Here is a 12,500-nt window from a genome sequence, read left to right as displayed (position 1 = left end):
CCTTGACCACAACCATTCACCAATGCTGATTCTTACCACTGCTCATGCTCTACTGTTTTCATAAAAAAAAAAAAAAAAATATATATATATATATATATATATATATATATATATATATATATATATATATATATATATATATATATATATATATATATATATATATATATATATATATATATATATATATATATATATATATATATATATATATATATATATATATATATATATATATATATATATATATATATATACTCGTATATATATATTATATATTATATATTATATGTTTTTTTTATTTATTTATTTATTTATTTTATTGTTTTCCAGAAATACTTGATGAAAGGACAGGACTGATGTCCACTACTTGTTTCCTGTTTGACTAACGCTTCTACCACTGTTCTAGAGTTCATGCAACTTTACTACTGTTCTGAGTTTACATAATGTACTCGCCCCAGTTGATGATGATGCTTTCCACTGCTGGAGATATATATATATATATATATATATATATATATATATATATATATATATATATATATATATATATATATATATATATATATATATATATATATATATATATATATATATATATATATATATATATATATATATTCACTACCTCATATACCCATTACACATCCGACGGGTTCATATATATTCATCCCACGTGTGTCCATGGCCAACCAGTCTATTCTACTTTTACTTTTCTCTTCCTTGGTTTAACACAGCTTGTTCTCGTGCTATACATAATAGAGAGGTGGCCCAAAAAGGGTACTTAAGCTTTCCATCACCAGAATCTCATGCACTTTATATTTCTGCCCGGAACCATGCCAAGTCTGTTCTCCAACTAGCCAAAAACTCCTTCATTAATAGAAAGTGTCAAAACCTTTCAAGACCTAACTTCCCTCGTGACTTCTGTCATTTAGCCAAAAACATTTTCAATAACTTTGCTTCTTCTTTCCCTCCTCTATTTCAACCTGATGGCACCACTGCTATCACATCTATTTCTAAAGCTGAACTCTTCGCTCAAACCTTTCCTAAAAACTTTACCTTGAACGATCCTGGGCTTGTTCCTCCCTCTCCTCCACCCTCTGACTACTTCATGCTATTAAAATTCTTCGCAATGATGTTTTCTATGCCCTCACTGCCCTAAGCCCTCGGAAGGCTTATGGACCTGATGGGGTCCCTTCTATTGTTCTCCGAAACTGTGCCTCCGTGCTTGCACCTTAACTAGTCATACTCTTTCAGCTCTGTCTGTCAACATCTACCTTTCCTTCTTGCTGGAAGTTTGCCTACAATCAGCCTGTTCCTAAACACGGTGACCATTCTAATCCCTCAAACTGCCGTCCTATTGCTTCAATTTTCTGCCTATCTAAAGTTTTTTAATCTATCCTCAACAAGAAGATTCTTAAACATCTATCACTTCACAACCTTCCATCTGATCGCCAGTATGGGTTCCGTCAAGGCCGCTCTACTGGTGATCTTCTGGCTTTCCTTACTGAGTCTTGGTCATCCTCTTTTAGAGACTTTGGTGAAACTTTTGCTGTTGCCTTGGACATATCAAAAGCCTCTGATAGAGTCTGGCACAAAGCTTTGATTTCCAAACTACCCTCCTACGGTTTCTATCCTTCTCTCTGTAACTTCATCTCAAGTTTCCTTTCTGACCGTTCTATTGCTGCTGTGGTAGACGGTCACTGTTCTTCTCCTAAATCTATTAACAGTGGTGTTCCTCAGGGTTCTGTCCTGTCACCCACTCTCTTCTTATTATTCATTCATGATCTTCTAAACCAAACTTCTTGTCCTATCCACTCCTATGCTGATGATACCACCCTGCACTTTTCCACGTCTTTTCATAGACGTCCAACTTTTCAGGAGGTAAACATATCACGCAGGGAAGCCATAGAACGCTTGACTTCTGATCTTTCTAAAATTTCTGATTGGGGCAGAGCAAACTTGGTATTGTTCAATGCCTCAAAAACTCAATTCCTCCATCTATCAACTCGACACAACCTTCCAGACAACTATCCCCTCTTCTTCAAAAACACTCAACTGTCCCCCTCTTCTACACTGAACATCCTTGGTCTGTCCTTTACTTATAATCTGAACTGGAAACTTCACATCTCATCTCTAGCTAAAACAGCTTCTATGAAGTTAGGCGTTCTGAGACGTCTCCGCCAGTTTTTCTCACCCCCCCAGCTGCTTACTCTGTACAAGGATCTTATCCGTCCATGCATGGAGTATGCTTCACATGTCTGGGGGGGTTCCACTCATACTGCTCTTCTAGACAGGGTGGAATCAAAAGCTTTTCGTCTCATCAATTCCTCCCCTCTAACTGACTGTCTTCACCCTCTCTCTCACCGCCGCAATGTTGCATATCTAGCTGTCTTCTACCGCTATTTTCATGCCAACTGCTCTTCTGATCTTGCTAACTGCATGCCTCCCCTCCTTCCGCGGCCTCGCTGCACAAGACTTTCTTCTTTCTCTCACCCCTATTCTGTCCACCTGTCTAACGCAAGAGTTAACCAGTATTCTCAATCATTCATTCCTTTCTCTGGTAAACTCTGGAACTCCTTGCCTGCTTCTGTATTTCCACCTTCCTATGACTTGAATTCCTTCAAGAGGGAGGTTTCAAGACACTTATCCTCCAATTTTTTACCACTGCTATGACCCTTTTCTGGGACTGGCATTTCAGTGGGCATTTTTTTTATTAGATTTGTGTTGCCCTTGGCCAGTATCCTTCCTACATAAAAAAAAAGAAGGAAAAAAAAAAAAAAAAAAAAAAAATATATATATATATATATATATATATATATATATATATATATATATATATATATATATATATATATATATATATATATATATATATATATATATATATATATATATATATATATATTTTTTTTTTTTTATTGGATTTTTGTTGACCTTGGCCAGTTTCCTCCCTACATAGAATATATATATATATATATATATATATATATATATATATATATATATATATATATATATATATATATATATATATATATATATATATATATATATATATCAGGAGCGACATCGGCCAAGGACAACAACAAAAAAAAAAACACTAAAATGCCGTTCCCCGAACAGGATCCAAAGAGGTCGTCAAAAATTGAGGAATAGGCCTCTTGAAACCTCCCCCTTGAAGGAATTCAAGTCATAGGAAGGTTAAAATACAGAAGCAGGCAGGTAATTCCAGAGTTTATCAGAGAAAGGGATGAATGATAGGGAATACTGGTTAACTCTTGCATTAGAGAGGTGGACAGAATTGAGATGAAAGAAGAAACGCTTGTGCAGCGAGGTCGCGAGATGAGGGGAGGCATGCAATTAGCAAGATCAGAAGAGCAGTCACCATGAAAATAGCTGTAGAAGATAGCTAGAAATGCAACATTGCAGCGATGAGAGAGAGGCCGGAGAAAGTCAGTTAGAGGAGAGGAGTTGATGAGACGAAAAGCTTTTGATTCCACTATGTCTAGAAGAGCGGTATGAGTGGAACACCCCTTCCCCTCCTCCTTTATGAGAAACATGTCTATCCATCCTTATCCGTCAATACATGTACAGATTTAGCAGCTGGGGAGGGATTAATGTGAGAAAAATTGGCGGAGACGTCTCAGAACACCTAATTTCATAGAAGCTGTTTTAGCTAAAGATGATATATGAAGTTTTTAGTTTGAATTTTAAGAAAAAGGACAGACTAAGGATGTTTAGTGTAGAAGACCGGTAATAGTTGAGTGTCATTGAAGAAGAGGGGATAGATGTATGGAAGGTTGTGTCGAGTTGATAGATGGAGGAATTGAATTTTTGAGGCAGTGAACAATGCCAAGATTGTTCTGCCTCAAATCAGAAATTCAAAGAATCAGAGAGATCAGAAGTGTGGCTTCCCTTCATGAATTGTTTACCTACTGAACGGTTGGATATCTAAGAAAAGACATGGAAAGGGTAGTGTGCTATCATGACCATAGGATTTGATAAGACAAGAAGTTTGGTTTAGAGGGTCATTGGTGAGTAATAGAAAGAGAGTTAGTGACAGGGCAGAACCCTGAGGAACACCACTGTTGATAGATACAGGAGAAGAAAGTTGACCGTCTACCACAGCAGCAATAGAACGGTCAGAAAGGAAACTTGAGATGAAGTTCCAGAAAGAAGGATAGAAACCGTAGGAGGTTAATTTGGAAATGAAAGCTTTGTGTCAGACTCTGCCATAAGCTTTTGATATCTCTAAGGCAACAGTGAAAGTTTCACCAAAATCTTTAAGAGAGGATGACCAAGACTCAGTAAGCAAAGCCAGATCACCAGTAGAGCAGGCTTGACAGAACACATACTGGCTATCAGATAGAAGGTTGTGAAGTGATAAATGTTTAAGAACCTTCCTGTTGAGGATGGATTCAAAATATTTAGATCGGCAGGAAATTTAAAGCAACAGGACGGTAGTTTGAGGTATTAGAACAGTCACCCTTTTTAGGAATAGGTTGAATGTAAGCAAACTTCCAGCAAGAAGAAAAGGTATATGTTAACAAACAGAGTTAAAAGAGTTTGACTAGGCAAGGTGCAAGCACGGAGGCGCAGTTTCTGAGAAGAATAGGAGAGACCCCATCAGATATATAAGCCTTCCGAGGGTTCAGGCCAGCAAGGGCGTGGAAAACATCATTGCGAAGAATTTTAATAGATAGCATGACGTAGTCAGAGGATGAAGGAGAGAGAGGAACAAACTCTAAATCGTCCAAGGTAGAGTTTTTAGCAAAGGTATGAGCGAGGAGTTCAGCTTTAGAGATATATGTGATAGCAGTGGTACCATCTGGTTGAAAAAAAGGAGGGAAAGAAGAAACAAAGTTATTGGAGATCTTTTTGGGTAGGCCCCAGAAGTCACGAGAGGAGTTAGATCTTGAAGGATTTTGACACTTTCTAATAATGAAGGAGTTTTGGGTAGCTGGAGAACAGAGTTGATATGATTCCGGGCAGAAATATAAAGTGCATGAGATTCTGGTGGTGGAAAGCTCAAATACCTTTTGTGGGCCACCTCTCTATCATGTATAGCATGAGAACAGGCTGTGTTAAACCAAGTTCAAGACGGTTTAGGTCGAGAAAAGAGTGAGTAATAAACGCTTTCATGCCAGGCACTATCATCTCTCGGGTCTCTGACATGGAAGCAGTAGTCATTGCAAGAAAATCAGCAAAATACTTCCTCAGGTCTCCTTAACTAGCAGAGGCAAAACGCCAGAGATACTTCCGCTTAGCGGGATCGTAAGGAGACATTGGAGCAATATGATAAGATACAGGTATGAGATTGTGATGAGAGGAGTCCATCGCAGAAAAGAGGGTAACAACATAAGCAGAACTATTAGAGGTTAGAGAAAGGCCAAAAATGTTGGGCGTATCTCCAAGAGTCAGCAAAGTTGGATGTTGAACTAACTGCTCTAGGTAGTAGAGGGTAGCAAAGTTGGAGGCTAGTTCATCGGGATGGTCAGTGAAGGGAGAGGGAACCCAAAGTTGCTGGTGGACACTGAAGTCTCCAAGAATGAATATATATATATATATATATATATATATATATATATATATATATATATATATATATATATATATATATATATATATATATATATATATATATATATATATATATATTCGTCAGGGTATTAATACAGGTAATACTGTATGGTTATACTGCATCTAAGACTACATCTAAGACTTGGGGGAAGCTAGCTCAGTTTGAGGCACCTGTTAGAGGGATAGGAATTTTTGCTTGTAACTATATATATATATATATATATATATATATATATATATATATATATATATATATATATATATATATATATATATATATATATATATATATATATATATATATATATTCGTCAGCGAATTAACACAGGTAATACTGTATGGTTATACTGCATCTTAGACTACAAATACTGTAGTTGTTTTTATTGTCCATAAGGAATATTAACAATTTTGTTTTATTTTAAGCAGGTACACTATAATGTGTACACATGAAATGTATTAATGCAGACAGCATAAATCATAGGCAATATATCTATGCCAGTATAAATAATTAATGACAAAGAACAACTTCGTAGTATATGGAAAAAATAATTTTGAATTGAAATCGTCAACTCGAGTGGTGGGTCAAACTAAAACGAAAACTTCATGTACTACAGGACGCTGGCGGATGTGAATACACTCCCTGGGTGACTCCTTGACACTATCTATTGAACCTTTAACATAATTTAGCATGAACACTAGTAGCAACATAGTCACCACCCGTGAAGTGCCTGTGAGAAATTCGGCTGGCTGCTACTGGACGTTACTTGTCTCTCCTAACAGCAGCTGTCCACTGCTTCCTCAGTTCAACATCACTAGGAAATTTATAGACACCACCTCTGTTTAAACAATGAGGCACACAACACGTTGACGGCATGGCTGTAAATCCTCGTTACACGTAAGAGAAGTTTGTTTTGGTTTGAGCAGCAGCTACCACCCTTGCCATGACTATCGCTGTTAGTTAATCGCTGCATAAATTCACTGTATCCTATATATTTCACTATATTACGATGACATTGAGTATGATTTATCATATTAATGTTTAAAGTAGTATCGCCATATTGCTTATATTTTTGTGTTTGTAAATCAAGTAGTTTATAGACTTGTACTGTGCCGTATTTAAAACAGTGATGGCTTTACCAACTGATGTCGATAGAATATGAATTTTTTACTATTTTGTCCCGAAGTTATGAATAACATCATTTCTATGTAGAAATTCGCATAAAAGTATGTTGATAAATGCTGAATGTGTGTGTAAGTACATGGAAATTACAGTAACAAGATTTTACAATACGTGAATATTGGGCGGAGCTCAGCTGAGACATCTGGTGACTTAGCATACGGAATTCCTCATTAGACCACTCATGCCTATCTAGTTTTACTTCATACAGAGAAACTACATATGCACTTGCCCTCTCCAATGGTACCGTGCTAGTCTGAAACTCAAATTTAACATTGTAACTAACCACTCTCATGATACTGACCCCACCTGCCTTCAAATACTCCACTGCACATCCATCCAGATCCGGTGCTCTTTCAATTTTCTTCCCCCTTACTGCTGCTTGCACCTCCTCTTTCGCTACACTTGCCTCATTTTTCTACCTTAGTATATAACCTCTAGTATCTCTCCCAAATGACCAAATTTCATGCTTTTTTTCCTCTATATTCAGAAGTTTATCAAAATACTCACCTCATCCTGCCTAACTAGCATTCTAATATCCTATGCTTTCACCTATTCTTCCCTGCCAAATGGCCCTTTCCTAATTCTCTTCACCTTTTCACTTTTTTTTTCTTATTCTCTTGAACATTTCTTTTAACCTTCTTCCCCGTCTTTCATCATAATCATCCCTCCCTTAGCATCACGCTCATCTCTTTCCGCTTGTCCTCTGCTTTCCTTGTATCTCATATAACCATACCTCAAACGCCTTCCTTTTTCCTCTACAACCATCTTAACCTCTTCTCACCACCATTCACTTCCGTTTCTCACTCCAGCCAGCTTCCACTCGTATCATATTCCACAACTCTGTACTCTTCACTACGGCTTTCATAAAATTACTGCGCTCTACCTTAGTACTATTGGCCTCCTGCTCTTTCTTTATAACTTAATCCTTATTCAACATCAGATACTCTACAACTTTTCTTTTTCTTAAAGACGTGCACCAGAAGCCTACTCTTATTTATTTATTTATTTATTTTTAAGCTGATGGCACAGTGTTGCACTCCACCAATAATCCTTTGTTGTAACGTCACACATTACACTCACCTGTTCATGTGTATGATGTGCCCGTCGTCAGTACCGTGTTCTTGCATTGATGCCACGGCCTCCCGCGTGCACAAGCACAGGGCGACCACGTTAAGATCAAGCATTTTTCGCCAGTCTTCAGCAGTGCTTTCTTTGTTGGCAAGAGAGAAAACCAACGTGAGAAACATAGGAACGGAAGAACATGGGTCCTGAAGAAGGCCCATTAGAATCTATTTGTGAAGCATTCGCTTGTAAACAACACCACGTTACGTTTTTTTTTTTTTTTTGACAAAGCATAATACATGGCTTGGTGCTACGCCATTTTACTTAGTCTGTTTGAGCTCTGTCTTCGTGCTCGACTCCCTATTTTTATACAAGAAATTTTTTCTCTCTCTCTCTCTCTCTCTCTCTCTCTCTCTCTCTCTCTCTCTCTCTCTCTCTCTCTCTCTCTCTCTCTCTCTCTCTCTCTCTCTCTCTCTCTCTCTCTCTCTCTCTTTTTCTTTATGGGTACGAGTTGTTAGCATTGTTTGAAGCTCATCCACTTCAAGATGGATTCCCACAAGGAAGTATACTTAGTGCCATGCTTTTTGTTGTGGCTATAAACGGTGCCATCAGTATGCATCGATAAGCTCGTGGTTGCTTATACTCGTAAGTTGATGACTTGTCGATCTCCTTTTCTGCGACGCGGATGCCATTGGTTGAGAGGAAGTTGCAGTTAGTAATTAAATGGATTTCTCAGTGGGCTGCAACTCATGGATTTCGTTTCTCGGGTTAAAAGACGCTGCCATACATTATTATTATTATTATTATTATTATTATTATTATTATTATTATTATTATTATTATTATTTTATTCATTTTTTTTATACAAGTTCACTGGTCAACGACAACAAAATTATGAGGGAAAAAAAGAAGGCCCACTAAGTGCCCTTTCCCGAAAAACTGCCGAATAGAAATGCCAGATAGAGTAGTATAAGTGTCTTGATACCTCCCTCGTGAAAGAGTTTAAGTCACAGGAAGGAGGAAATACAGAAACAGGCAAGGAATTCCAGAATTTACTAGAGAAAGGGATGAATGTTCTGTGTCACACTCGTGTAACTGGGATTTGAGATTTAATCGAGGAATCATTGTCTTCCCAAGACGTTCGCTGTGCTTTCTTTAAAACCCATCGAACCTGAACCCGTGCACTGTGGGTTCTCATGATATCGGTGAAGATGAGAGAAACCATCACGCCTACCCCACACAGCAACAGAGCAATCTCTGTTCAACCAAGGGACCGGACGTTTGGGAAGACGGAAAGAAGTCCTAGGGACGGATTGCAGAGCAGCGGGTTGTAATATATTAGTAGAATATGTCGCAGCCTCATCACAGCTATCAAAATCAGACAACGAATAGTTATATAAAGTGAGTTTTGTAAACAGCTGCTAATCGACCTTAACTAAATGCTACCAGAGAATACAAACCAGACAGCGTGTGGCGACGTATAAAATCTAGTAATAGAAAAGGAGAGGGGAAGGTCTCGCGCGCGGAGGTTAAGATCGCCCCTCTCGATAGGAACCCCTAGGGGAAGACAAGTACTCTAACGTGCGAGAAATGTTTAAATAGATTTTGATTGCAACAGCCTGTAGTGAATTGCAGTTCGAGGAATATCGTTGCGAACCAGAATTAAATTAAAATCAGTACTACTCTGAGTTTCCATGCAATTACTATTGTTTCTTGTATTTTTATGTGTGGAATGCATAAAGGATCTGATTATTTCTTTTACATAGGCATATATTCCCTGCAATTTATCGGGTGTCAAATCTTATAATTCTTGGTACAACTCATTTTGCTCGTGCCGACAAACAGTACTTGTCAGTCTTCCATCTCCTAAAACTAAAGCCCTTGGTATTACTACGTGATGGTATACCAGAACTCTTACATTAACAATAATTTCAAAATCTTATTTGATCCCTTTCGTGTGAATATATAAACCTAGAATAGGTCCAACACGTTTTTTTTTTTTCATTTCCTTCTCAATTTAATTCAGACAGCACCAATGCTACTGGTGCTATTTATTCTATCTCTAAAGCTGGACTCTGTTCGTGAATATTTGCTAACAACGGAACACTGAATCATCTGGACTTCCTTCATCACAAGCCTCTGATTCTATTACGCCTGTTGTTTAAATTCTTTATAATGATATTTCCTGTTCCCTCTGTGGTCTTCACTTTTTTGGAAGTGATATGTTTCTAATGAAGTTCCTCTTATCACTTTCCGGAACCATGCTTCCTTGTCTGATCTATTTATCTATTTATTTTTTCTAATTCTCTCAACATTAATTTTCCTTCTTGCTGGAAGTTTGCATGTAGATTCAACACGTCCCTAAGATGGGTCATTTCTCCAGTCTTCACGTTATTGTAGAGATCAATTTGAAATTTCGCTCACACTTCCTACATTCTCATTCTGTTTGATCTAACATGCTATTTTTGCTTGATGTTTTCTATACTTGTTTGCCCCCTGTTTAATTCCTTATAATTTTGCTCCAGTTACATATGGCATGACGGAAAGACGCTTTACTCAGTGCGAATATTGTAGTATCACACCGCTGTCACAACCACCTACCATTCTGGTACCGTTTCGATGCACCACTGACGGCATAATGTACCGTGCCCTCCTCTTTCTCCTTCCTCCTTCAAGATGGAGTATGTGCTGTGATAAGACAGTATGGAGTATGTGTGATAAGACAAGCTGTGTTGAGGTCAAGGTGTGGTCAAGTCAAGAGTGTAGGACTGAACAAGTGAGCTGTCAGGTGTCGTGCATGTGGAGCTGAGCATCCACGTGGTAGAATACATAATATAATACATAAAGATAATCGAACACATACTATATGTTACTTACTTTACCATATAGCCTCACGTGGACCACAGACCACGTGTTCAACTCTATTCCTTTGACTTTGCCACACTTCGATCTCAGCACATCTGGACTCACACTTGTGCAGTTTTTCCTGGCTTATCACATCCATCCCATATGCTCCATCATGAAGAAGGCAAGAGGGAGAGGAGGACACGGTACAATGTAGCAAGTCGGAAATTATTCAAGATACCTTCTTTAAATATGTATGCATCTTAACCATTACGATCCCTTCTCAACTAACCTCACACTCAAGTTTAGTAGATTTTCACACCTAAATTTTATGAAATTCCCAAGCTTTGGAAAGAAACATATTAAACACCTATCAACTCTCAGTGCCACTGAGTGATATCAGTGGCATTTCTTGGGTATTGTCATAATGGTGCACATTACATACACTGCTAGTAGGCGTGTCCAGCAAACACACACTCACCTAGTAAACCTGAATTGAAAATAGACATCGCCGCGTTGTTGATGAGGACGTCGATGCCTCCGAGGTCCTGTTTGATCCGCGCGAACATGTCGAGCACCTGGTCATCCTTTGTAAGATCACACTGCATTGGGACTAGCGACCCTGGCTGATCCTTAAGTTTGTCCGCCATGACCTGTGTTTGTTTGTGTGTGTGTGTGTGTGTGTGTGTGTGTGTGTGTGTGTGTGTGTGTGTGTGTGTGTGTGTGTGTGTGTGTGTGTGTGTGTGTGTGTGTGTGTGTGTGTGTGTGTGTGTGTGTGTGTGTGAGGTGGAAAAAAACATTTTTTTATTTAGCTAATTATCCATTTTTTTCTTTCTTTTTGCGCAGTTATTTTTTTGGTTTTGGGTTCTCAAACTATTTGACATGATGCCCCGGATTTGCTTCAAACTGACCTGCACACCGTTCCTCACCACATACTTTGTTCTGTCAGTGTTGTGAAAAATTACTCACCAGTGTCAGTGTCATTGGAATTAATAAGAAATCGGTTTGGGGTGAACGATAGAATTAGAGGTGTAAGGACAGATACCTGTTACATAGGAATATAAGAAAATACTAGAAATTGCAAGTAGTCATCACATCTACGCGTTGCAATCCAGCGTATAAAGCGTACTTATTTCCAACTATCATTTCATCAGTTATTCTTTTCACATCCTTCTAGAGGAGCGCACTCCTATTTGGGAATTTCTGACCTGGTATATAAAGGTACAAATTACGCAAGCATGACTCTAATCTCCATCCTGAGAAAACAGACTAGAAATAAAGCGATTATCACGATTATTTTTCGGGACTCCAAAAAGCATCCTGAAGTAATAGTGAAGTTATATTTGTAGCTGGTTAGGCCTCGTCTAGATTGTGCTGTGCAGTTCTTGTCCTTATATTACAGGAGGAAAAAAAACAAATGAATAATATATATATATATATATATATATATATATATATATATATATATATATATATATATATATATATATATATATATATATATATATATATATATATATATATATATATATTATTCATTTGTTTTTTATTATTTTATAATTTTTATTATATATTAGAATCAGTACAAAGGGAAATGACTAAAAGCATACAGATGATAATAAGTATTCATTACCAAAAGAAACTAAAGCTTTTGACTTTACATTAATTAGAAAGGCATGGGCTTAGAAGGGACCTGATAGTGTGACGTACTCAGAATTCTTAGGATCACTAATTAGGACGGAACAAGAAATAAAGGGTTCAAGCCTAAAATGTTAGATTAAAAAAAAAAAAAAAAGGAAAAATTTGGCTCTCAAACTGATTGGTAGATGAA

General features: G+C 37.5%; 1 protein-coding gene across 1 annotated transcript in view; it reads right to left on the bottom strand.

Moving 5' to 3' along the window:
• LOC135092866 (dehydrogenase/reductase SDR family member 11-like) overlaps nt 1-12,500 on the bottom strand; it is a 26,523-nt gene that overhangs the window by 11,360 nt on the left and 2,663 nt on the right. The window contains exons 3-4 of the mRNA XM_063991616.1: nt 11,151-11,322; nt 7,844-7,973 (exon numbers count right to left, since the gene is read on the bottom strand). Coding sequence (XP_063847686.1) covers nt 7,844-7,973; nt 11,151-11,322 — 302 coding nt within the window. The remainder of the gene's footprint in view (nt 1-7,843; nt 7,974-11,150; nt 11,323-12,500) is intronic.

The sequence above is a fragment of the Scylla paramamosain genome, chromosome 41, assembly GCF_035594125.1.
Source record: "Scylla paramamosain isolate STU-SP2022 chromosome 41, ASM3559412v1, whole genome shotgun sequence".
Lineage (NCBI taxonomy): Eukaryota > Metazoa > Arthropoda > Malacostraca > Decapoda > Portunidae > Scylla > Scylla paramamosain.
The sequence above is the reverse complement of the archived record's forward strand: the minus strand, read 5'-3'. Positions and strand labels throughout refer to the sequence as shown.